Raw genomic sequence first — 27,992 nt, forward strand, 5'->3', positions numbered from 1 at the left:
TGAGGCCATCCTGGTCTACAGAGCGAATTCCAGGACAGGATCCAAAGCAATACAGAGAAACCCTATGTCAAAAAAAAAAAAAAAAAAAAAAAAAAAAAAAGGAGAAGAAGAGGAGGAAGAGTATGCTGGCTCTTTTGAAAAAAGGAAAACACAGAATTGAACATTTTTAATATATACTCCTGGTGAATTTATCTTAGGGCCCCTCCTCCCCATTTTGGCTCCTGATGTCTACAGTATTTAAAAATGTTGGTGTATCTTTTCCTTAAGATGATTTGTCTTTCATAATGCATATCATATTATTCTTATTGTATGCTGACTTGGCAAACACCATTGGCAGAGCCGTCCATGAACACCTTAGTTGGTAGAACACAGTAGCAGAAGAGAGCAAATTCTAACTACTAAGAATTCAACTATTTTTATCATTTAACAACTTCAGAAATATTCACAGTTCTATTTTTCATATTTCCTAACAGCAATATTTTTTTAAAAAAACTATTTCCTCATAACTACTTGCTAATTGAGAAGATACTTTAGATTAACACAAACCACTTGCTTACCACTATAGTCTCTTCCATACTCCCCATCACCTGTGTGACTATCTAAAAGCATTTAGGCTCCACAGAAATGTGGCTCTCAAGAGGCTGATGATGCACTTGTGACATCCTGTAAAGTTCTTCACGGCAACATGCAAAGTAACCTTCCAGAACTACTCAAAATAAAGATAGCTTTCCACATCTCGCTCTTTCTTTACTTATGTGTTATCTGATCATGTTAGCCAAGGATGTGAGACATGTAGGCCAAAAGGCAGCCTTTGTCTAGGTTTAGATCCCAAACGGTATCATGACTCTCTCAGTTTTACCAAGCCAATGCACAGATATTGTAAAGCTCAAATAGAAAACATCTGAAGCGTTTGCAAACGTTTTAAGTACTTCCCGAAAGCAAGGTTGCCTTGACAATCCTGTTTGACTAGGAGAAAAGCTTGTTCTTTTTTTCCCCAAAAAAAATGTGAAATCATGACTTGTTTTTAAATAATAGAAGCTAAAATGATACAGGCGATTATTGAAAAATAGATACCAAAGGCTTTCCACTCCATCTAGTCTGTTGGCCTTGCAGCTGTGGCTAAGGGGTTCCCATCAGCAAGTAGAAGGTCAGGGCGACAATGAGAAGCAAACAAAACGGAGAGGAGAAGGTCTGGTAGGCAGCCGATGGCATGAAGATGTCTTCGTACTTGTAAATACTGACTACTCGCTCTGAAGTGGGTGGGGAGTCTATGTCGTGTCGGGTGATGGAGCCTTTAACACAGAAGCAGAGGGAGGGCCGATCAAAAGCAGCACAGAGTTACAGACAGAAGAAGCACAACAGACAGGTCTTCACTGCTGAACACATACACAGTGCTTAAGGCGTGGAGTCGGGTGCTGGAGCCATCAGCAGGGCCTTACTCCCAAAGACGGCTCTCATGAATCTGCGGTCATTCCCCTCCCAAATCAGAACAACTTACTGCTCTCTCTGTCCTATGGCTGCCAGTTTTAATGTTTATATTTGCACATACTGCATGGATTTCTATTTGCCTTGAATAAATTTAAACTCCTCAATATCAAATAGTGTAAAACTTTTTAAATTTTTAAAAGATTAATTTTATTATTATTATTTAATGTGTTTGTTTTTCTTCAAGACAGGGTTTCTCTGTGTAGCTTTGCTTTGTCCTGGAACTAGCTCTTGTAGACCAGGCTGGTCTCAAACTCACTCCCTAGTGCTGGGATTAAAGGCATATGCCACCACTGCCTGGCTTGATTTTATTTTTAATTGTGTGCCTGTGCAGAGGCAAAAACATCTCCTGGTCCTGGAGATGAAGTTACAGGTTGTTTTAAATCACCTGATATGAGTATTAGGAACTGAGCTTGTGTCCTCTACAAGAACAGTGTGTGATCTTAACCACAGAATAATCTCTTCAGCCTGGGGGTGGGGAGGGACGACACGGACTATATTAATATGAATAGTAAATGTTACTAATTTTTCCTCCTCAAATCTTTGGGTGAGTAGTGGCCCAGGGTTTCATGCATACTACGCAAATGCTCTATCACTGAGCTAACTCCATAGCCCCAAATCTTGTAGACATGGGTCAGAAACTCTAGTCCAGACCAAAGTCTCCCATACAAGCAGAAACCTTCTTTCATTGACTGTGGGCTATTAAGAGTTAGTTAGCCTTTGGCTGGGAAAATGGCTCAGTAGCTAAGAGTCCTTATTCTGCAAGCATGAGGCTCTAAATTTGAGCCCTGAACAGCCATGTATAAAGCCAGGCATGGCTGTATGTGAGCACTGGGGAACAAAGGTCTATGTCTATACCTGAGCACAGGCAGGGTGGCCAGCAGGCCAGCATAGCCCAAAAGGCTGGTTTCCAGTTCAGTGAGGCTCCATCTCAAGAAATAAGGCAAGCCTGGCACTTTAATCCCAGCATTTGAGAGGTAGGTGGATCATAGTGAGTTCCAGGATACCTAGAACTATGTAGAGAGACCCTGTCTTTAAAAAAAAAAAAAAAAGCCAGGTGGTGGTGGGCACGCCTTTAGCTCCAGCACTTGGGAGGCAGAGGCAAGCAGATCTCTATGAGTTCGAGAACTAGTTTACAAGAGCTAATTCCAGGACAGCCTTCAAATCTACACAGGGAAACCCTGTCTCCAAAAACAAACAAACAACAAAACAAAAACACAGAGTAATAAAAGAAGACTGTCAATATCTTATGCTGACCTCTAATCACACATCTAAACACCCACATGAATGTACCACAGGGGTAGGGAGAAGAAGAAAGAAGAAAGGAGAAAAAGAAGAGAATTGGAAAGGAAAGGGTATGGTAGGGGAGGGGAGGGGAAGGGAGGGGAGGAGAGGAGAGACACTTTCCTAGCCAAAAGAGATTGGCATGGTGACTCTCCAGAAGAGTGGGGGGGAAAGTTTGGAAAGGAGAATGACTAAGGTAACAAGTCCTTGGATGGCGCTTTACTCCACATGGCCACCAGAAAAAGGGAGAAAGTCCTGTGTGTAGACTGCCTAAGGGCCGATGACAAGATCAGCAGCAGGCAGTGTGCCTCCATTCCAGGACCTCTGGTTTAATCCTCAGCACTGAAGAATAAAATGATAAAAAGAAATAGAAATAAGCCATTGTTTTTCAAACTATGTGCTATGGTGCACATCTATAGTTGGGGCTTCCAGCAAAATTAAGGTAAGAGAGCTGCTTGAACCAAGAGTTTTCCTTTTTTGTTTTTTCAAGGCAGAATTTTTCTATGTAGCCCTGGCTGTCCTAGAACTCACTATGTAGACCAGGCTAGCCTTGAACTCATACAGATCCACTTGCCTCTGCCTCCTAAAAGCTGGGATTAAAGATTATCACCACCATGCCCAATGAGTTTTCTTATTCTTAAAAAGAAAAAAAAATTAAAAATGCTTAATGAGGTAAAGGCTTGTCTGACTACCTGGGGAGAAAAATACTAAAGCTGGGTTAGGGAAACTGAGGCATGATAGTTCAATGCAAAGGCTGCCCTAGGACTGGAGCTCAGTTAGGGTTTTAGGAGTGTTTGCTTTTGTAGTATAGCACTAGGTCCATAAACATTCTAGCCATGTATCTACCACTGAGCTATAGCCCCCACTTGCCAACTTTCTTTGATTTTCCCTTTTTACTTTGAGATAGGGTCTCAATAAACTTGCCAGGCTGGCCGTGAACTTACCCTGTAGCCCAAACAAGCCTTGAACTTGTGGTCTTTCTGCCTTGGCCTCCAGAGTAGATGAAATTACAGGCCTGTTATCACCAGGCCTGGCTTGCACTGAGTGGGCTGTTACAGTCTTTCTCTTAGGAAGTTGTGCCAGACACAGCACAGTGAGCATCTGCTCCAGCTCCTGCCTGCTACCCAAAGGCTCCCAGTTGGTAAGGGGTATCTGCCCTCTCCCAGGTTCCTGCTCACTCTGTACCTACCAACACCTTACTCAATGATCCTTGCCTGGCTGCTTGGACTATGCCACACACCTCCAGTTCATGGCTCTCTTGAGGGAAATAGAATCTCTAGTCCTTCAAACCTTAGTCCAAAGTTTATGCTAAGAGGCAGGAATAGGACCGACAGATGGTAAAGGGGACAAGCACAGCATGGCCAGCACTTGGAGTGGGGTGGGGGTGGGGGTCTGTTTTGCCTGACAACAAAGAGAAGAGAAGCCTGGAGGAGCTTATCAGGTGAAGCCAGATGGATGTGGAACCCTCCACATCTCAGAAGACAACTTTTTTGAATACATGAGAGTCCCCATGATTCCAATGACCACAGTCACCTGCAGTTCAAAGATAACATATGGGCTAGCAAGGTATTTTGAAAAAATGCAAAGGATTGCATTTTATATGACTTCAATATGACCGTGTACTGTTATGGCTGTCTTATTAGTATATTATTATCACTGCAATATTATTAGCATCACTGTAAATCTAATACCGAATTCTAATGCATACATTATGTATAGGGGTGATATGGAGTTTCAGGTAGATGCTGGAAATCCCAGTAAATATCTCCAACAGATGAAATGGGATTACTGTACAGCATTTTTTCAATTTGCCAAAGCAATTCCACATAATTATTTTCACCCACTACCTTATGAAATAGATATTATTATTGTCCCCACTTTATAAGGAAATGAAGTTCAGATTTTAGATGACAGGATACATAGCTACCAAGGGGCAAAACCGGCTCTAAAAGCTCACATTTCCAGATACTGATCTCATCGTTTGAAATGAATTCATCCCTCCAAGCTAAAATACCATTTATTTCCTAGGATACTAAAAGGACTTGAAGGTACCATTGCAGATCCAGGAGGGTTACCCTGGGAAATCAGCCAATGGAAAGGGACCACCAACCTGGAGGCATCCAAATCTTTTTCCCAATAGGCAAGGGGTGAGAAGGGGAAGAGAAGGAGAAGGGGAGGGGGATTGTGTACTCTCTAAAGCAATGGAAACAAATTCAGAGGGTGGGGTGTAGGTTAGCTGAAGCAGCAAAAAGCTGCTGAACGCGGAGTAAAAACAGATATCAGGCTGGCTGCAGTGGTATACACCCATAACCGTAGCCACTTGGGAGGCTCGAGTGGGAGGACTGCTCTAGCCTGAGCAACATAGTAGACACCCAGCTCAAAGAAAAAGAAAAAGCTGGAGGAAAGGTAAAATTCCTATTAGCCAGAGTGAGAGACTTTAAACCAAACTTACTCCACTCTTGGTCAGAGCACTAGGCCCATTGACCATGCAGAAGGCTCAGAAGATGACTTGATTTGGGCAACCTCTATAAGGTATCTTTTAATGCCCTTACGTTTTTGATAGGAAACTACTGGAGAGGTCTGCCACAGGGAGTAACATCATCCACAGTCCAGCATCATCAGGGAACTTGTTAGAAATGTGGAATCTTTGGTCTCTTTACTAACATAGCTTGGGGATTATTATGCACCTTAATATTTGAGGATTAATGGGCTAAAATATAGGGTATTTAGATTGTTTTGTGGCCATGGGAATAGTCATAAAGAATTAATACTTGTTGTCAAGCTCAAGAGAAATCTCTACAGACCCTTTCCTCTTCAGTATTTCCTTATTAAAAATGATGATGGTTAAAAGAGTTCACTGACTTTAGATCTGAAAGACTAAGAATTGAGTTTTATTTCTACCATTAATTAGTTGTCTACCATGAGCAAGTTTCTTGTTCTCTGTAAACACGAGGGTAATGATATCCAGACCACTGCAGGAAGGGGTAAGGAACAAATACGAACACCTGCACTCCATAGCAGACATGTGATTGCTTCATGAAATGCGCAATCATCGTATGTTGTCTCACATGTTCTACCTATGCATGTGTGCACTGTGTCGAGTGTCCCCCTGCATTGTAAGGTCTTTAGAACCTTCTGGAGGAAGGATTCACATCTCCTTTTACTTGCAGACTTGTGACTCTCATACACATGCAGTGAGACTCCACTTAACAACGAATATGAGCACAGTGGTGACGGGTGTTTAATGCAGAGGCTAAAATGTAGACTTACCCTGAATGGCTGGACCCCAAGCAAACAGGTAATACCAACTCAAGTGCAGGTCCACAATCGTTTCATCTCTGGGAACATTCACAGGCCGCTTAAACCTGCAGGTGACACGATTATTCTCAAAAACTCCTTCTTCGTCTCTGGCAGGGTTTCTCTGAACCTCCTTTGCCCACTGTCCCACATTGTAGAAGTGCTGTATACGAACTCTGCCATTGTCATCATGGACACAGGCCATGACATCATCACCACCCTAGCAGAGAAGAAAAAAGATAAATGTTTGTCTCCAGTCACAATGTTTCACTCAAAAATATATATCCCATAGCCTCTGTAACGATAAATATCATAAAAATTACTTTAAATACCATTAAAAGCCCTTCAACCAAGCCAGTGAGATGGCCCAGCCAGTAAAGGCAAGGTGCTTGCCAACAAGCAGAGCAACCAGAGTTCGATCCCTGGAACCCATCTGGTGGAAGGAAAGGACCAGCTCATCCCGCAAGTTGTCCTCTGATCTCCACAAGTGCACCATAGCATGCATACCTTCCTCACAAACAACTAAACACATGAAACTTTTCAGATCCTTTTTAAAAAGTCAGCATCACTGTGACTGACGTTTGGTGCCTTCCTACAGGGACAGTTGGAGGACCATTCTGCATAAAACCACATAAAGTAGCCTGATGAGCACAGCCAGGCAAGTCCATCTTGAAACTCATTCTAACAAAACAAAACTTCAGTTACGGCAATGTTCCTAAAGTAATTAGCTAATCTATGCATTAATTTAAAAGGCCCAGAAGCTATTACAAAGTGAAGAAGACTGAAGTCACATGACCACTAAATGCAACATTTCTAGACAGAACTGTGCTGATTAATGACATTTGGAAACAATATATTTGACAATAATATCCTACGGATCTCAAAGTCTAAATTTAAAAAGTAGACCATATAATGAAAGATAAGATCCTTGATTTTAAGAGAAACCTCCTAAATATTTAGGGTTAAAAGGTCATGATATCTGTGATACAGCCTTGAAGTTTCTAGAAAATATTAGTCATAAGTAGTTAATCGCCAGCAGGAACAGCATTGGTAAAGAACAACACAGAGACAAAAAAAAAAAAAAAAAAAAAAAAAAAAAAAAAAAAAAGTCACTTGAGAGAATGTTCTGGAATGAGAAAATGGTGGTGACTTCACAGCAGTGATTGTGATTGAAGCCATTGAGTTATACACTGGAAAATGGGCAAAAATGATACATTTTAGGTGCACATTACTATAATGAAAAAGCTACCCATGGGTGCATCTGGTATAAGATGTGGGGCAAGAGACAGGAGTTTGGGGAACAATCTCTACAGCCTGCCTGGAGATTTAATTTTTTTTTTAGAACAAGTTAAAAACATTAAAGACTGGCTGATTGTACTGTTTTGTGGGGGCTATGAATCATGGGAGAGAAAATGGCTGGAGCCTGTGAGGCATGTCATAGATAGGAACCCAAAGTTGCTGTTAAAAAATTAAATCTAATTTGAAAACCATTCCATAAAAATTCAAGGTTATTAAAAAGGGAATCCACATTGCTCTTAGTATACATCACATCGCCGACTTTTTGTTTTTTAATTTAATCCATGCTTCGGTGGAGAGAGGAGAGAGGAAAGGAGGGGCCTCTACTTTATAGATACTACAGTGATATTTGAAAGGCTCCCTAGTCTGCCTCAGTTATCTGAGCCCTACATCAGCCCACTCTTTCCTTCCTTCCTCTCTCACTCCCTCCCTTCCTCATTTTCAGACAGGGCCTCGCTATGCAGTCTCACTATGGTCTTGAACTCATGTTCTTTTTTTTCTTCATTTATCTGTTTTTGCCTTTATCAGGAAACCCCTTTATTGGGTTGATTGACAGGCCAGGGCCTGAGGTCTGCTTGTAGCACCCCTCAGCACAGCCCCACACCCTGGCCACTGGAAGAATTGCAGGTTAATCTCAGGGGCTGCTCTTTCTTTGGACCCTACAACTGCTCCACACCACAGGAGGAAAAATCCCAAAGTGAATCCATGACAGGGAGAGTAAGAGAAACCCCGGGGCTCCTGTGAAGTCACTGCACATCCTGAGGTGGTACCAGTTAGGGACTTCAGCCTTTGCTTCCCAGGTGTTCATGAAAAAGTAGTCCTCCATCATGTACATTGTGGGCAGCTTTTATGTCAGGGGTGCTGGTGACACTGGCTTAGAGTCAGGGGGCTAGTCTGTTATCATTATAACTGTGTGTGTGTTATGCCAGGTGCATGCAGGTACCCATGGAGGCCAGAAGGAGCATCTAATCCCCTGGGGCCAGACTTAAAGAAGGTCATCAGTCACCTGACATGGGTGCAGGGAACCAAATTCAGGTCCTTTGGAAGAGCAGCAAGCACTGTGAACCACTGAGCAATTTCTCCATCCCCAAGTGATGTTTTCAGAACACCCTGGAACTGAGCCCTCCTTATTATGGCCACTGCTGCTGCACAAAAGAAGGCTTGGGGACATGACACAGTTGGTAAAAAGGTTGCCTTGCAATCATGAGAACCTGAGTTTGGAGTCCCATAACCCATGTAAAAAGCCAGGTGTGTTTGAGTATGTCTGTAATCCCAGCGTGATGAGATGGACACTGACAGGTAGATCCTTGAAGCTCACTGGCCAGCCAGCCCACTCTACCTGCTGAAGCTCCGGGCCACTGAGAGGCCAGCTCAGATGAAAGGGGACAGTGTCTGAGCAAAGACACCCAAGGCTGCCCTTGACCAACACATTCAAGTGAACATAAATGCACACCACATTCACACGTACATGTACAACTACACACAGGCACAGACACACACACACACACACACACACACACACACAGAGAGAGAGAGAGAGAGAGAGAGAGAGAGAGAGAGAGAGAGAGAGAGAGAGAGAGAGAGAGAGAGAGAGATTGTATGATTTTCCTGACTGTTAATTACTGAGAGGAGCTTGTCAGGGGATACACCCTACATAGGCATGGAAGCTCATCCCTAACTCCTCCCAACCCCCACACCACATCCTTCACTATCTCTTGCATTTGGCTGTTCATTTACTTTTTTTTTAAACATCCTATACTATAAATAGGTGCTGGAATTGGCATCTCAAATGTCTCCCAAGGCCTTTGTGTTAAAGGTTGCTCCCAGTCTATGGCACTTTTGGAGAAGAGTGGGAAATCTAAGGGATGGGGCCTAGTGGAAGTAAGTTAGATAGTTAGTTGGTGGTATGCTCCTAGAAACAGATATTGGGACTCTGGTCCCTACCCACCTCAAGCTTAGATTTCTTTTCCCATAGACTTCCTATCACAACCCACTATCTTAGTACTGGCCTGAAGCAATGGGGTCAAGTGACCATGGATGGAAACCTCTGAAATCAGAATGGAATAAACCTTGGTGTTGTTGCTGTTGAGGATCCATCTGTTTACCTGTTTGTTTTTGCTTATTTATTCACTTGGTGGCCATGTTGGGGATGGAACCCAGGGCTGTGTGCATACTAAGCTAAGCAAGTTCTCCAATGCTGAGCTATATCCTCTGCCTTTAGCCTTTTGAAAATGAGTTAGTAGCAATTCAAATCTAATTAACACAATGGGCAAATGCAAAAAAAAAAAAAAAAAAAGTGTACACCTGAGTTCTGCACATTAACAAACTCAAGAGGAAGTCGCAGGGACTCTGCTGACTCATCAGATCACAACCTGGGACTGGAAGTTGGCATCTACAATGGAGCAGTCTTGAACTAAACCCTCACTTTATGACATGTGACACTCTCCCCACAGAGATTGTGTCAGAACCCACTGAGGTAGAGGACACCCAGCTTGTGTCCATTGGAGACTTGCCTGGTGCGTGCGTGCATGAGGGAGAGGGAGAGAGAGGTGGGTAGAGGAGAGAGAGAACTATCTGGTCACAGAATGTTCTGTGTTGAGTGTGTCAGCATAAAGGAAAAGCACTCTGACTCTTACAACGGCTGTTCACTGCTACCTCTGCTATGAGGGGAACAGGCCTTGTAGCTGCCCCTTCTAGACTGACTAAAGCACACACAGGAAATCAAACCCAACCCAGGGACTACAGCCAAGCCCAGCTGAGCTGCTGAACCCCAGCCAACCCACACACATGTGAGCAAGAGACATACAACAATTAGTACAAGACATGTAGTCTACAGCATGTGGACAGAGCTGATCACTATGTGAAGCACAAGATACTCTGTATTCTAATAACCAGTCTTTCCACTAAAGCTTGCTTGAATTAAAAAAAAAAAATTACTTACTTTACTTATGTGTATACTTGCGTGTGGTGTGCTTGGGTGAGTTTATATGGCATATGCTTTATGTGTATTGTATGCAGGTGCCCACAGAGGCCAGAGGGAACCAGATCCCCTGCAACTGGATAACAAGTTGATGTAGGTGCTGGGAACTGAACCCCAGTCTTCTGCAGGAGCAGTATGTGCTCTTATCTACCATTAGAGAGCTGTGACTAACCTAATGCCTCTACTTCTTTGATTAATTCGTCTGCTTCCAAAATCTAAACAACAAAGCAAAGAGAAAAAGCAGCTTCTATCATGATTTGTGTCTTACCATCTTTTTGTCTGAAGAGAATCCAACTGCCACCCAACCATCCGTGTCTGCACTCAGCTCGAACTCCACATCAGCCCCTATCATCCGGTAGCTAAGGAAGTAGTCACAGGTCTCTGCATTACAGCCCGGCTTGCCGTATCTGGAGGATACGCCAAAAGAGACATTATTGCTTCTATGTAACTCAAATAAGAAAAGAATGCCTACTGTGCAACCCAAGGACACTAAATATTGCTATTGACTACATTAGATTGGTGTTCCCCAGGATCTCAGAAAGGAGGGACCATGGATGGGAACCGCTCCACTTTGTATGTAAACTGAAGTCCAGAACCAGGTTGCATAATAAGGTCAGTGCCTGCAACAGGTCTTCAACTGGGTCTGTTCTTCAAGGTAAAAATTTATCTGTTTTTTCTTAATTAAAATGTATAACAACTATTTTTTTCCTTATAACTCTTCATAGTTAAAATGTCATAGGTTTAGAAATAAAAACAGAAACCCTGAAATTCACAGCATTTGTGTGATGATAAATGTTATAGCTTTTCTGGAAGCCCTATTCTGCAGTGGTGAGGTGGTGTGTCTGATTACACCAGTAGGGTCTTTCAAGTTGAGCGCATCCTTATTATTGACGTGGAGTGATGGCCCAACTTCTGCAATTTAATCTCTGTTGGTCTGTTGCAAAAGCCACATTTGTACAAATGCATCATGTGAAAACCTCATCTGATATCCTCTGAGCACAAGTACGTGATTCATTTATAAAATTTACTTGGTGTAAATATAATGACAAAGGAAGACACAACAACATAACAGTTTAAGGTCTTTGTCTCCATAGGAAGATTATGCACATATTCATCTTTTAAAAGAGAACCTCCAAGCAGAAAAGAGAAATTTCTTACAGAGGAACAAATGAGGTTGCTCTGTAGATAAGAACACCTGCCACCAAGCATGGTGACCTGAGTTTGCTCCCTGGAACTCACGTGCTAGAAGAGAAAAGACTCCAGCAAGTTGTCTTGTAACCTCTACGAGAGTGCCATGGCATGAGTATGTACACTGACATGTGCAAATGTACATATGTGCATATGCATACATATAAAGGCATGAGCACAAAATTAAATTAAAATATAACAACAACAAAGCCTACAGATGACTTCTGGATCCTTTACTGATTTGAAACCCCTATGTTAAGGAACACTTTATTCCACTGTTGTCAGGTTGGTATGCAACGTAGCAGTGGGGTGTGTCTCACTAGTAAAGTATGTGTTTGTAATGTACATGATCCTAGGTATGAGAAAGAATGGGAAAGGAAGGGGAGGAAGAGGAAGGGGAAAAAAAGAAAGGCAAGATAAGGAAACCCTATCAGTGGGCGGGGCGGGGGGGGGGGATAAGAGCATAGACGGCAGGTGTCGGTAAGAATGAGACCCGGGGTGCTAACGTGTGAGTGAGGAAGGAGACAAGGACATGCTATCGCATTAGCAGGGATGCCCTGGAACTAGGGTGAAACAAAGGAAAGCATGGGGTAGGGTAAAAAGAGCAGAGATGGGGGGGGGCAGGAGGAGGGGAGGGAGTGGGAACTGAGATTGGTACATAAAATGAGAAAAGATTGTTTTAAAAAATGATTAACAAAAAGAGCAGAGGAATCTGGAAGATAAGCCACTCTAAGCCAGTAGGCTATTAAAATCCCTTCTTTTCTCAATATATCTTATTATCACCAGAATGAAACCGTGCTGACCAGTTCGCTCAATGGTAACAGTGTTGGAATGTTTTAAAAGTCTTTGGAAAAGACTTGTAAGCCATTAAATATTGAGGCCCCCGTAGTCAATCCTTGGGTCCTTAAACCTTGAGCCCTGAAGAGTCAACAATATCAGCATCTTTAGTGACCTTTGTTAGTATTCAGGCATCTGTTTGGGCCTGTCCTTGGGGTTCTGACAGGATACACCCTCAGCTGCAGCCACCAAAAGCACCACCTGTGCATATTCACTATGTCCCCTTCTAAAAGAGCCCTGCCCACCTCCTCTTCTCTCTCTTGCTTTCTCTTCCCCCCTTCGTCTCTCTCCTCTGCCTCTCTCTTTCCCCCCTCTCTCTGCCTGTCTGACTCTTTTTCTCTTTCCCTCTCTCTTCTCTTCTGCTGCTCTTGTGCCCAGAGGACGGTCTCCCTTCTCCCCTCCCTCCTTTTCCCATTCACTTTTCCCCAATAAAAATCCCTCCACCCAAGCTCTGTCACATGGCTTTGCCTTTCTCTCATGCATCACTTTTTAAAAATTACAACACCATGTTCACCAAAACCCATATTTGGGAACTTTCTACCAAGCCAGTTCTCATTCACTCCTTCTCATTTTCTCCCTCACTCTGTCTTCTTTTCTTTGAGACAAATTTGTTTGTTTGTTTGTTTGTTCGTTTTTTCACTAAATTGGCCTGAAACCTGTGAGCCTTTTGCTGCAGCCATCTGAGTGGGAGAGTACAGGTGTCTGCCTGCCATCATGTTAATCTGGAACTCATCCTTGTCTTGATGGAAATGCTACCAGTAATCACATAGGGACCCACGAAAACAAATAAGCTACAACAATCAATGCTTAGCATCATGCAGAATTCACAAGTCATGACTATTTACTTTGAAGGGTCAAGGCCCTCACCCAGCCCCCTGCTTTGGCAGCCATGACAGGCTGCAGAAAAGATTCAGCAAGATGTAGACCCTTCACTCAGCAGCATGTGCTGAGCTGCAGACCTTGCCTGACCTTGCCCTAATCACTAGGAAGCAATTGACAGATACCCTCCATATACAAAGGAGCCAATCAGAAGTTATCTGGCGGGTTCTGGATGTGCTTTCCTGATGACAATAATGTAATGTAGAGTGTAGCAACTGCCCTGGGAGGGCCTCTAGGTACTGCAACCTTTCTGCAGCTGCAGCTAACCAATCAACTCAGGACAGGTTGCCCAAGCCCAGAAGTGCACCAATCCTGAGACTGTTGCTATGCAACTAGTGGACCCCCACCTCCAAGACACTTCCCTTGCTCTACCCCAATATATGCCCTGCCCCACTGCTGCTCCGGGTCCCTCCCACTCCACCTGTTGTGTTGGACAGAGGATCGAAGTTAACTCCAGCCAACTTGTAAATTAAAACAACTCCTTGCCTTTGCATTGAATGTGGTCTCTTGGTGGTTTGGGGGGTTCAGAGTCTGAGTACAACAATTTGAAAAGAAATTGTTGGGGCTGGGACTGTGGGTCAGTAGGTAGCATGCTTACCCGGTATGCACAAAATCGTGGGTTCGGCCCTCAGCACCACAGAAAGTAAACATACACCTGTGATTCCAGAACTTGGGAGGTAAATGCAGGAAGACTAGAAATTCAACATCAACCTTGTATGCTTAACAAATTTAAGGTCAATCTGGGGTTACAGGAGAACCTGCCCGTCCTGGTTCTATTTTTGTTACTTTGACACAAGCTAGAGTCACCTGGGAAGAGAAACTTCAATTGAGAAAAATTCTCCATCAGATTGCCTGCAGGCAAGTCAGTAGGGCATTGTCTTGATATAAAAAGGAATGTGGGAGGATGCAGCTCACTTTGGGTGGTACCAGTGTTGTACTTAAAAAGCAGTGGGACAGAGATAGATGCTCTGTGACAGAGCTCGTGTGGAGGGATTTTTTATTAGGGGAAAGGGAATAGGAAAAAGGGGAGGGGAGGGGAGGGGAGGGAGGAGACGGGCTTCTGGGGACAGAAGCATCAGAAAGGGGGGGGGCAGAAAGGCAGGCAGAGAAGCAGAGAAGGGGAGGGAGGTGGGCAGGGCCCTTTTAAAAGGGAACGTAGTGAATGTGCACAGGTGGTGCTCTTAGTGGCTGCAGCTGAGGGCATATCCTGTCAGAACCTCAAGGACAGGACAGTACAGGTGCCTGAATACTAACAACCAGCCCTGTGTGGTATCAGAAAGCAGGCTGAGCAAGTCATGAGAACAAGCCAGGGAACAGCACCCCTCCACAGCCCCTGCTTCAGCTCTAGCGTCCAGGTTCCTGCCTTGCTTGAGTTTCTGCATTGGCTTCTACCAATGATGGACTGTGACATAAACATTTATGTCTTTATCACAGTGATAGAAAATGTCTTTAAAGGAGGAAATGCTCAAACTGAATACTAGCCATTAATGGTGGGCATACTTGTCATGCCAGCATTACGGAGGAACTGTGAGATTATCCAGAGTTCAAGACCAGCAAGACCCTGTACCCTGTACACAAACAAAACCCTAAACAATGGGTTTTTCATTCGAGTCCTCCATAACCTTGCTGAAGATACAAAGGGGGACAGACCCATGTGCCCACATAGCCATGCATGAAGGTTTAAACACCACCTTGAGAAGTCAGTACACTTCTGAGCCTTCATTACCAGACTCCCAGCTATACCCACCTAAAGCATCCTTTAGTTCTTCCGCAGTCTTCCACTTTGATTTTTGCAAATGGGTCCACGGGAGGAGCAGTGGGGAAAGGGTAGCCTGGACAGTGAAAATAAGTAGTGGTTATAAAAATCCAGTAACAATCTTTACAATGAGAATTCTTTTTTAAAAAAAAAAAAAAAGTGCAATGACTGTTGTCTATCATCATTGTTAGTGATGTTTAGGGACTTAACAAAGACCTTCAGTGAAGTCAGAATATCCCCTTCCTGAGGGAGCCACACCTTTGTGCTTCAACTTAGGTGGGATCTGGGAATGAGTGTGCTCTTACTTCATTTTCAAGCAAGCAACCAGGGACTTTAAGTGGGGACCTTGTTCTTCATAACCCTAGGAGTTAGAAGGTCTCAACTCTAATACAGTGCCCACACTGTGGAAGAAAGACAGTTGACAAAGGCCCAGCTTTTAACTTGGCACTAGGATGATTGGACTCATATACAGAATGGATGTTTCCATTTTATCTCTCTGAACTGCCCACTCACCCATATGCTAAGTCCTCCCCATACACAGTTTCTAGCATTGCCCATCTGAGATTACTTACACCATAATGCATTTAGGCAACACTAGAGAGTAAGGCCTTGGCGACCTCCAGCTTACAGGGGAAATCATTTTCACCCAGGCTGTTACATGCAAGCAGGAGCCATCTGTGCCTGTGTTCTCTGACCAGCACGTCATTTGTCACTGGATACTGAGTAAATGACAGTCAATGATGAGATGCAAGCTTCCACAGATATGCCAAGGCAATGTAAGCCATGTCTTTTTTGTTTGTAGTGCTTTTGTCTGGTGAAGTCTTCTTTAGTTATATTAGCTTTATACTTTTCACAAACATTCCAGGCTATGCTTTGCTTGCACAAGTGTGTCTTTAATTCCAGAGTTTGCACACTGGATCAAACAACAGCCCTCTTTTATCACCCCTAAGTAACTGGGTCAAACCCTTCTTGTTTTATCCTATTTTGTGCTAAAGCCTACGTTATTTTCACTACTACTGACCACATCCTGTCTTGGACAGGGTTATTTTCTTTGTATTTAGTGAGCAGTTTATCAATGCTACAGAGCATATTAGTATCTTCACTTATGCCCTTACTATTATTTGTCATGAAATTCCAAGGCTATTTTTCCTCCAGCATATTCATGCAGGAGTGCAATGATTATTCCCTTATATGTTATTCGATTCTAGAGGTGAAAATCTCTTCAATGTTACTTCTCACTGTGTATTCGCATGTGTGTATAAATGAGTGTGTGTGTGTGTGTGTGTGTGTGTGTGTGTGTGTGTGTGTTTAGAATTAAATACAGGACTTCACAAAAGCTTGGAAAAACTCTATCACTGAGCACCACCCCCAGACTTCCTTTTCCATTTTCAGTCACAGAACCCTTAGTCATTCCCAGCACCAGGAGTAGTATTGGCCATAATAGATTTCCAGTTCAATAGATATCAGTTGTCATTTATCATCTCTGGGTCATTATGGCTACTGGAAATGTTATAAACTTAACTGAAAACTAATAACCCTTGGGTAGCATTATTTGTTTGTTGTTTGTTTTTAAGGAAAATGGGTTTCTAGACAGCCAATAAAAGCAAGTTTTAGAACAGAGCTTATGCAAATGTTCTGAACTAGTTCATTAGGCTGGCAAATGCCTTCACTAACATTCACTTTCTATCATTTTGGATGTTTTTAAATAAAGCCAAATAAGAACTTGTGTTCTGAGAGCTGTGCTTACACATCCAGTTAACACTTGAGACCACCCCCCTCCAGTTTTGTGGATTGAATTAACTGCTTTCATATACATTTCACCACTGGATTATACCACCAGACCTAGCTACCTTAATTTATTCCTTTATTTTGTTGCTTTGTAAGCTATTCAAAAAATCAAGACAATCTGGGCTTTGTCCCTGGTTCCTGGAAAAGACACCCTAGCAGTTCTCAGCCTGCAGGTCACAACCCCTTTGGGGTCAAATGACCCTTTCACAGAGGTCACCTAAGACCATTAGAAAACACAGATATTTACATTGCAATTCATAACAGTAGCAAAATTATAATTATGAAGTATCAGTAAAAATAATTTTATGGTTGAGGGTCCCCACAACATGAGGAAGTGAATTAAGGGTTCCCAGCATTAGGAAGGTTGAGAACCACTGCTCTAGAATCTTAGCCTGTGTCTTCAGTGTGTCTTTACTCATTAGGAGCCCCTTAGAGAACACCTGAGTTTGTGCTTAAGAGATAAGATGCATATAAATACACTGTCCTCCCAAGTTGAGACAGTAAATTGTCTCCTGGTGTGGCTTGAATTTGAATGTCCCCCCAGGCTCTGTTTGTTGCTGTTGGTGAACACTTGGTCCCTGCACTGGTTCTGGAGGCTGTGGAAACTTTAAGGAAGTGAAGCCTCGAGAGCAGAAGGAGGTCACCAGGAACCAGCCTATGAAAAATCCTCCCTCCTCTACTTCTGGGTTCACTGGGATATGAACAGACTCTGTGGCTCTTATTGCCATGAGTTTGGCTGCCCCACCAGGTCAACTCCCCCTTGACAGGTTGAAGGCATAAAATTAATAAATCTTCCCACCCTTAAGCCATTTTCTGGTAGATACAGTGGTCACAGAAAAGTAAATGACAAACTTCTCTATGCTTGCCTTCTCCAATTGGGAAAACATAAACGTCTTTGCACACATTTCCTGTGGGTTTTTATCTAGGACATTTTTATTGTATAACCCAGGAGAAGTGCGGCCAGTCGTCCTCTCTAATTGTGCAAAGTTTGAGCAGATTACTATTCTGAACAATGTTGGCTTGCAATCCCCTGGGCACCACATGATTGACTGCCCCAGTTTCTCCACATCCCAGCTCGACATGATATCATTATTATTTTAATTTGCATTTCCCTAAGCACTGATAGACACAAATGTCTCTTTATATCTGTAGGAAGCACTTCGGTTCCTGCTTCTGTGATGTCTATTTCTGTAACCTTTGTTTTATTATTTGGAATTCAAACTTTGTCATAGAAGGTTGTATATATTTCATAAAATCCTTGGTTTCAGATGTTGCTATTTTTTCTTACTATCTTCCTACCCATTTTGTTTTTCTATTTATTTGGGTTTTATTTTTTTATGTACAAATGTTATTATATTACATAAATTGTAGATAACTCATTATCATTATGATAGTATTTAAACAAGATGTTCTTTTTTTTTATATACCCAAATATTTAAGTTTGGTGAAGTTAACTTATTTCTCTTCTTTTGGTTTTTGCTTCTCTCTCTCTTCAAGACAGGGTTCCTCTGTGTAGTCCTGGTTGTCCTGGAACTCATTCTGTAGACCAGGGTCACCGAGATCTGCCTGCTTCTGCCTCCCAAGTGCTGAGCTCAACGGTGTGTGTCACCCCTGTGCTTTTCAGGGTCTTAAGGGATGGTTTCCTACCCCATCCGCATGAGACATTTCTCTCTTTTTTATTTACAAATGTTGCAGTACTGTATCAATAGCACAGCCAGAGTTTTGACCCACTGAGAATTTACTCAACATCTAATGCGAGGTAAGAAATCAATTGTATTTTCCTACTTATATTGATTTGTTTGGGTTTCTTTTTGCTTCATTTTGTAAGACAGTCTCACTAGTTGTGTCCTCAGCCGACCTGAAACTCCCTACAGACCCACCTGGCTTGGAACTCAGAGAAGAGACCCACCTGCTTCTCCCATCAAAGTGCTGAGATCAAAGGCATGTGCCATCATGTCCAGCTCTATTTAAGTTGAATCTTTTTTTTTTTTTTTTCAGAAATAATTTGTGAAGCAACTCATGCTTTCTCTAGTAATTTATGGTAACTCTGTTTAGCTGGGAACCCCACTTCGACCTCACTCTCCCCCATTCCAAATCGGCCCCTTCTCAGAAAGCCCATCAAGAGACAGCGAGCCTACAGTGTATCTAAGACCTGGTCCCTAGACCTGCCACGTGATTTCTCTCCCGCCTTTCTCAAGTCACCCGGAAGTTGCTTTGCTCTGTTTATTCAACCTGGCCTTATTAATTTGGCTTATTGCATCAGTGGACATTCGAAATACTTATCAAACTCCTCTCCAAGTCATCAGTTGTTTTATGAAACTGTGTCTATTCTAGATTTTCTATTTTTTTTTTTTTTGTTTGTAAGCTAGGATGATGTTATTTTAATTATTTCACTTTGTAATGTAACTTACTTAGCAAGGAAAAAGCATCTCATCAATTCATTAGACTTGAACCTTCCATACAATGTATAGAAGTCATGTGTGAAGTCTCTTCCAGAATTATACCAGACTTCTGTATGGAATTGTCTTAAATTTGAGATAAATTGTGAGTGGGTGGAGAACTGGTATATTCATGATATCAGGTTATTCTTTTCAAGATCATGGTTTACCTTCTTTATATTCCTTAATAGTTTCTTTATATTCACATTCTTTATATTCCTTAATAGCTTAAAGTTTTCTCTATATAGATAGAATCAGACATTGGAGAGCTCTGTTGCTACTTTGAGCTGTTATCTTGTTTTCTTCTACATTCTCTGGCTCACTGCTGCTGGTGAGGAAGGGGTTTGGGGTTCTTAAGCTTTTTTCATATTCTAAAAGCTTTCCTAAAAAGTCCAGCTATGTAACAAAATGATAAAGGCCAGCTAATGGATCATCCTCTGTATCTGAAATGTCTACAATAGACAAATACTGAGACAGAGGCTTTGTGGTTGCTAAGAGACAAGGAAAAACATGAAACATCTGTATGAGGTTGGCTCTAGGGAAACATGTTTCTCCCCCTCTGCCCCCCAGGGTTATCAAAGTATCCTAAATATGACTGTGGTAATAGCTGCATAAGCTCTATGGACACACTTTAGAACTATGTCATAGCATGCCTTAAATAGGTGCATGAACACACACATGCCACCATGCATCTGTGGAGATCAGCAGAAAACTTCTGGTAGTCAGTTCTTAGGATCCAGCTTGGGATGTCAGGCTCAGTGGCAGGTACCTTTACCTGGTGAGACAGCTCACCAGCCCTTATGCCAATATATATTCATGCACATGATCAAACTTCACCTGTAATATCTCTTTCTTACCTTGTATGTCTATCACACTAATAAAGTTACATTGTCACATCAAATGAGTAGGGATTACTTCCTCTTTCTCTGTCCCCTGAATTATGTTCAGGGCACTGGTGAGGTGGCTCAATGAGTAAAGGTGCTTTTTTGTGCAACCTGAGTTTGATCCTTGTAAGCATGTAAGATGGAAAGGAAATTTATTCCAGAGTGTCCTCTGACCTTCGCACATGCACCGTGGCACTCATGTTCTAACACACACCCCGATCATGCACACATATACTATTATAATTAATTTTAAAAATTAACTTTTTTATATATATGTAAGGGCAGTAAAGGTGTTCTGTCCCCATGCATGTCTGTACCCCATGTGCATGCCTTGTCTGTGGAAGCCAGAAGAGGTCTGGAGCTACAGACAGTTGTGATCTACCATGTGGTGCTGGGAATTGAACTCAGGTCCTTTGGAAGAGCAGCCAATGCTCTTAACTGCTCAGCAGACCCAAACATTTAAAATGTGAATATCTTTAGTGGGAGTACTGCCTTTCACTGAGCCCAGAGCTTCTTAGTTGGAAGACTGCACATGTGCAGGCCAGAGACTGTGTCTTCCTGGATTGTGTCTGCTTTATGTGTGGGGGAAGCCTCTCTCACTGAACCCAGTCTTCAGTCTGGGTTTTCTGTTTTGTTTGTTGTTTTGTTGTTGTTGTTTTTTCTTGTTTTCTTTTTTCTTTTTCTTTATTTTTTTTCCCTTTGTTTGGACCAACTCTGATTCAAATTTACAATCCTCCTGCCTTAGGCTTCCAAGTACTGGAGAAACTAATTTTTTCTTTCTTTCTTTTTAAAGATTTGTTTATTTATTATGTAGACAGTGTTCTGTCTGCATGTATTTCTACAGGACAGAAGAGGGCACCAGATCTCATTAGAGATGTTTGTAAGCTACCATGTGGTTGCTAGGAATTGAACTCAGGACCTCTGGAAGAGCAGCCAGTGTTCTCAACCTCTGAGCCATCTCTCCAGTCTGAAACCAACTTCTTATTAAACACTTTTATCTGCTCCCATTGTTATTGCACCCAGACCTACCATAAAACTGGCCATCTTAAAGTGTACATATCAGTGCTTTTACACTTCCATAAGGTTGTGAAACTCTCACTACTATCTAATCTTTGAAAATGTTCACGGTTCCATGAAGACACCAAGTGCCAGTCATCAGTCACTCCCTGGTCCCCTCCTGTAGCCCCTGGCATCCTTTATGTTCTGTATTCCCGGCAATGGAATCATTGTGGCCTTTGGTGTCTGGTTGTTTTCATTTAGCAGAATGTTTTCAAGGTTCATCTAGCATACAGCATGCATTAAAACTTTATTCCTTTTTATGACAGCATACCATCTCCATTGTATGGACAGACCATATTGTTTATCTGTTCATCAGCTGGTAGGCTTTTGGGCTGTTCCCACTTTGGGAAATATTGTGAACCATGCAGCTGTGTAGAGGCTTTGTGTGGGTATGTTTTCAGTTCTCTTGGAACACAATTGCTACATTATATGTTAACTCTACATTTTACCTTTTGAGGAGCTGCCAAATCGTTTTCCAAAGAGTTGTAACATTTTACATCCTCATTAACAATGCACAACAGGTCCGACTTCTCCACTTGCTATTTTCCTAGTATGCATGCATACATACATACATACATACATACATACATACATACATACATCTCCCAGTAGACTTTTCTTCATGTACCTCTTTGCCTTGCCTGCATTCTATCTCCCTGTGTATACTGACTGTGTATACTGACCTGTCTTCCTCAATCTTAAGATATATGGGTTGAACCATCCAGATATGGCTCTCTTGCCTCTTTAAATTAGCTATGTCTGTTTCCTCATTTACATCAGTTTGTTTGCTTGGCTTATTTCCTTTCTCCCACTTTTTGCTTCAATGCTATTTTGCTCCGAAATAAAAACCTAAATTAGGAACTGGGGAAAGGGCCCTGTCAGTAAAGTGCTTGCCACACCGGTGTAAGGGCTTGAGTTTGATCTCCAGCATCCATGTTATAAAGATGGGAGTCATGTATGGTTATAATACCAGCATTGGGAAGATGGGGACAGGTAGATCCTTGTAGCTTGCTGGCCACCCAGACTAGCCTAATTGGATGGTCCCACTTCCCTGTAAGAGAACACATCTTTAAAAAAAACAATGTGGGGCTGGGAAGATGGCTCAGCAAATAAAAGCAATCACTGTGCAAGCATGAGGACCTGAGTTAAATTCCTATCACCCACATAAAAAGCCAGGTATGGCTGTACATGCTTGTAACCCAGCAATGGGGCTGGGACCAGGGTACAGGAGGATCACTGGAGTTTGCTGGCTACCAGCCTAGCTCTCCATCCAGTTAGAGAACATTCCTCAAGGGAACAAGGCAGAGAATGATAAGGCATAACACCTTCTGTCTTCTTGTGGGCCCTACATCTATGCCACTCTCAGACACCCAAACACACAAAACAAAACTAAAATATAAGGTGGGTGACTCCTGAGGAACAACACCCAAGGTTGACCTCTGGTCATGGCATGTACATACATATATAAACATAAATAAATACACATCTGCACACGCATAGATGTGGACACACACACCCACACCCATCCACCCACCCACACACACATATATACACACACACACACACACAAAACCTAAATTAATGATGTTACATTGAAGTTGTTTCTTTGGTTTCTCTGTGTAACAGCTCTGGCTATCCTGGAACTAGCTCTGGAAATAGACTGGCCTCGAACTCACAGAGATCCACCTGCCTCTGTCTCCCCAGTGCTGGGACTAAAGGCATGCAACACCATTACCCTGCTTACATTGTGGTTTTTAAAAATCTGCAAAAATTTTCCTCTTTCGCCTCATATGGATTTAATCTTTCTAGTAACTTTGTTTGAGAGACTAATTACAGAAACTTTTTTCTTCCCCTAATTTCTATTTTATCATTTCAATCTGTCCAGATATTCCTATATGGAGTTGGTTTTCTCATTTTTATTTTCATGTTTTTTTTTTTTTTAAAAAAATTTCAGAGCTGAACGTTGATGGCTCACACCTTTAATCCCAGTACTCGGGAGGCAGAGGCAGGCGGATCTCTGTGAGTTCAAGGCCAGCCTGGTCTACAGGGCGAGTTCTAGAACTACCTACCTCCAAAGCAATGCAGAGAAACCCTGGCTCAAAAACACAAAATAAATAAATATTTTTTTCTTCATTGTTGGAGGCTGAACCCACAGCCACACACATGCTGAGCAAGCTTCTTATCACGGAGCTCTGGCCACTCGGTTATTGTTTGAGGTTCTGTGGCTTCCATTTTCATCTAATCTGTAGACTGTGTGTCTTTTTTCTGTAATTACTTGAGCCCATTTTGCCACACTCTACTGAGTGGTTAACAGCTTTTGCTTTGCCCTTGATTCTATGCGGTTTAAGCCACAGGTCAGCTGACCATACTATTCAGCTTTACCTCTGATAACCAGAGCATCAGCTTCTTTCTGGGGCTTCGTGAACTGTCCCTTCTACTGATCAGTCAGTCATATAATGGACAGATGTTGAGACAGAGAGTGGCAGATTGTCAAGTCCTATACTAGGGCAAAAGAAGATTTCACAGTAGCACTCTGTCCCTTCAGAACCTGCAGCTTCTAACTATCACTCTGAAATCCCTCACCTCAAGTGCCTTCACAAAACCCCTCATTCCTTCCTGTCCAAGTCTGTTCCTAGCACTTGCAAACATGAACCTTCACTCAGGCAGGCTGGACACCTTGCACTACCTACGCCACAGAATCCACCCACAGATCTAACAGCTCCTGCCACTTTCTAGCTGTGTGAGTTTAGCCAAGATTTCCTTTAAAAAGTGAGTCATTTCCCTTAACTCTTCAAGTGTGGGACACAGTAGTACCTAACTCACAGAGCACTGCACAGACAAAATTAAAGTAGGTCAAGTACCTTAGAGAATCATTTGGTACACAGTGGGGACTTATTAAAACACAGTGAAGGCTGAGGAGACAACATCACCAGTGTAGTGCCTACCATGCAAGCATGAGGACTTGAGTTTGATCTGCAGAACTCACATGGAAAAATCAGGACTTGTTGGCAATATGTTTGTAACCTCCTACAGAGGAGACAGAGGCAGGCAGATCCCTGACCTCTTAGGGACAGATGAGTTCCAGGCCAGTGAGAGACCCTGTCTCAATAAATAAATAATAGATTAATAGGTATGTATGTATGTATGTATGTATGTATGTATGTATGTATATAGGTAGATAGATAGATAGATAGATAGATAGATGGATGGATGATAGCTAAAGTGAATGTTATCAACACAACCTAAGATTGTCCTATGGCCTCCACACACATGAATGTGAACACACAGAGAAATAAGTCAATAAACTTTCGAAAGATGCTCCAGTAAAAGTTCTTGGCAGACTTTGTTCACAGAGGACATAGAGAAGAGTTAGCCATGTGTTGGTGGCTTTAATGAACTTCTAGACTCATAGAGAGATATGTTACATACTTACACACAGCACCTGACTCACAGGCTGAGGAAAGATGGCCTACCCATGCTTCTGCCTCTCTCCCTGCTTCCTACAACAGAAAAATCTGGTCTTGAACTCAGTGGTGAGCAGCTCATTGATGGACATATTTTGCCAATGGTACAATCATTATGTTTTACAGATATGCAACCATGAATGGCTCTTTTCATTAAGGATCAAAGGGAAGGCAGCTACTACTGTGTTCAGACTCACCATCCCTGCTCCTGGCCAGCTGACAGCAGAAGGGAACAGAAGGATTCACTGAAGGTCTAACGCTAAAGCAACATTCCATTTCTTGTTGCTCTTCTCCCTTGAAGAATCCCCAGAATAGAGTAGTTATCCATAATCCAAAGTTTTATATTCTCCTGTTGTTTGCAACATCCAGTTCTGAGCTGGAAACCTACTCCTCAGAGTGACTGTGAAGTTTCTCTTGGGTGCTACTGTCCACCTGACATTGGCCTTCATAAAACCAAATTATACAATTGACAGTTCATTCTCTCCATGTATACAAATGGACACAGAGTCTGGCTTGTTCTTTGATGGAAGATGTCATTCTGTAAATATGTTTCTATTATTGGTTAATGAATAAAGCCCTGTTGGCCAATAGGAAAGCAAGATAGGAAAGACTAGGAGATAAGGAGGATTCTGGGAGAGGTAGTAGAGAGGAGTCAAGATGTAGGATGTGAGAGAAGAGGTCCAGACCCTTTTTCCAGTAAGATAAGGCCATGTAGAAACACTTAGATTGATAGAAGTGGGTTAATATTTAAGACAGAGCTAGCCAACAAGAAACACTAGTAACAGGCCAACAGCTTTATATCTAATACAGCATCTCTGTGTGTTATTTGTGACTGACGAGGCATTGGGACCAGGCTGGTGGGAAACTGCCAGTACAATTCTTTATTAGTTAAATGAGAATATAGGTCTTCACATGCCACCTTTAAGTCATTTGGGAGTATAGGCTGGTTGTGTACAGAATATTCACTATATGTTTTCAGAAAAATATGTGTAGGAATAGTTATCCTTTCCCAGAGTGATAGGTTCTGTTTTTGCTTGTTATTTCCCCCCACCATTTGCCCCATCTTCCTGGGCTCAGGACTGCCTGGCCTCCCTTACATCTAGGTCATTACTTACACTTGTAACTGCCAAAGGCTATGAGAATCAGTGATTTACACAAGCAGCCAAAAAGATAATTACTTATCCCAAACTTTTTTTCTTTCCCTCAATTTTATTTGTGTGCTTGTGTGTGTGTGTGGGGGGGCATATGCTACACTGTGCATGTGGAGGAGATCAGAGGACAACCTTAGGTGTCAATTCTCTACTTTCACCTTCAGATAGGGTCTCTCACTGTTTGCTGCTGCATATCAGCTGGCCCAGAAGCTTCCAATGACTTTACTGATGCATTTCCCATATTTCCATAGGAACACTGGGATTAGGAGCAGATGAGCTGCTGCACATAGCGTTACATGGGTTCTGATGCTCTGAACTCAGGGACCTCACATTTGTGTAGCAAGTGCTTTACCCCTGCACCATCTCCCCAGCACTCTTCCCTCAATCTTCTACTACACAGATGAGGACAAGGTCTTAAAGGATGGTAGAGCAAAAAGATAGAAGGAACATAGGTCCCTGAGTGACAACTTGGAACAGAGCTGCCTCACCAACACTGAACAGCCAGACAGACTCTAGGTCACTAAAGTGTGTGGGTGTGTGGGGGTGTTCAATAGTCTCTATCTAATAAATACATTTCCTCAATCCCTTCTCTCCTCCTTCCTTAATATAATAATTACATTTTAGAAGCAGATACAGTATGCCTTTTTTTTTTTTCCTGAAAATTACCCTTCCCAGACGTCTTTACCACATGACTAAGGAACTAAAATTGGCAGACAGAACTTCTTTAGGGGTAGAGTCCTCAGAAAGTAGGCAGTCAGCATTTTCTACTCATGTCTTTCTTGCCATCTGGAATGGGAAGATGGGAAGGTAAATGAGTAGGGTTCAAGCAGCTACCTGGGATCCTTAAGTTACAAGCTAAGAATTACTCCTGAGTAGAAGATCCAAGGCTAGGGTCCCTGAAGATCGGAGATTTTTCATGCCATTCTGGATTGTGTTTCTAGATTTCCTTGCATGAGAGGGAAAATTCTATCTTATCGAAGATATTAACATTTCAATGCTACATATAGCTGAACCTCATTCTAATTAAGACATACACCCACGAACATATATCGTCATTTCAACCTCCAGCTTGCTTCTTGGCTCCTCTTTGCAGAAGTAAAGGAAAATCACTCTCCCCAAAGCTGCAGAAGTAAGAGACTAGTTTCCAATCCTTCTGTCAGAATGGGTTTGCCTTTGGTACTCTTTGAAATAGCTCTTCAGGGAACTGGCTAAGAAACCCCAGTCCAGAGACCCAGATGGCTCACACTAGGAGACTACAAGTGTGGTAGCAGCAGATGTGGGCTGGACTGAGGAGAGAGCTGTGACCCAGCTTTGGTGCCGGTCAGTGAGAGCAACAGAAAAGATGAGGCACCAGTACCTGCAAATTTAGGTCAATACAGACCGACCAACTAGGAGGTAACTGGGCAACGGGTCTCTTTAAGTTGGGTTTTCTGCTTCTTGCCTGCTACTCTGGGCTCCGGTACCCCAGACCAGATGGCGCCTCCTCCGCGGCAGGGAGGATGGAGGAGGCCAAGCGCTGAGAACTGGGAGAGCTTAGGTTTAGCACCTCCTGTTCACAGCTTCCCAGGACTTGAGTCCGAGTCTCCCGGCCCTAGCCTCCCCACGTGTAAAAAGGGGAGTGGGCGCTGACAGCTCCTCCAGACTTCCCTCCTGCAGGTGGGGTCTGAGCACCGGGCTGCCCAGCCTAGCCTCAGCTCTGCACATCTGCCAGTACTGACATCCTTGAGGACCCTTCCTGCACTCCTTCGGTCCTCCAGGTCGCCCCTCACCCTCCGGTAGCCTCACCCTCCTCTGACAGGTAGCGCAGGTCGTAGAACTCGCCCGCGAAGGTGCCGTAGGAGGAGTCGTGGCGCGGCACTGCCTCGTCGGCACCCGCGTCCCCTCGCGCGCGTCCCCGGGGTCCCCGGCCTCCGGGGCCCGCGCCGTCGTCCGCGGGACTGGCATTGCAGGCAGCGATCCCCGCCAGCAGCAGGAGCAGGAGCAGCGGCGCCCAGGCCGGGTGCTGCCGGGGCTGCCCCGCCATCGCAGCGCAGAGATCCCGCAGCCAGGCCGCTCCGGCCGCAGCGGGGGCGCCGCGGGCGCGGGCCGGGACCGAGGCGCCGCCAGCACGCGCCGCGCAGCCGCGGAGAGCCCGCACCCGCCGCCTCCCTGCCTCGCTCTGCGCATCCTCCCTTCAGCCCCGCAGCCTGCCCCAGTCCTCTCATCA

The 27,992-nt window shown here is 43.3% G+C and overlaps 1 protein-coding gene across 1 annotated transcript; it reads right to left on the reverse strand.

The window, feature by feature from the left end:
• Positions 1–468: 468 nt before the first annotated feature.
• Frrs1l (ferric chelate reductase 1 like) lies at positions 469–27,952 on the reverse strand. Its single transcript, XM_051187850.1, is given in 6 exon segments — positions 469–1,292; positions 6,040–6,286; positions 10,611–10,749; positions 14,994–15,078; positions 27,572–27,898; positions 27,901–27,952. Coding segments are annotated over 6 exon segments (1,023 nt in total). The 3' UTR covers positions 469–1,119.
• Positions 27,953–27,992: the final 40 nt, after the last annotated feature.

This window comes from Phodopus roborovskii, unplaced genomic scaffold (genome assembly GCF_943737965.1).
Source record: "Phodopus roborovskii unplaced genomic scaffold, PHOROB, whole genome shotgun sequence".
Taxonomy (NCBI): Eukaryota; Metazoa; Chordata; class Mammalia; order Rodentia; family Cricetidae; genus Phodopus; species Phodopus roborovskii.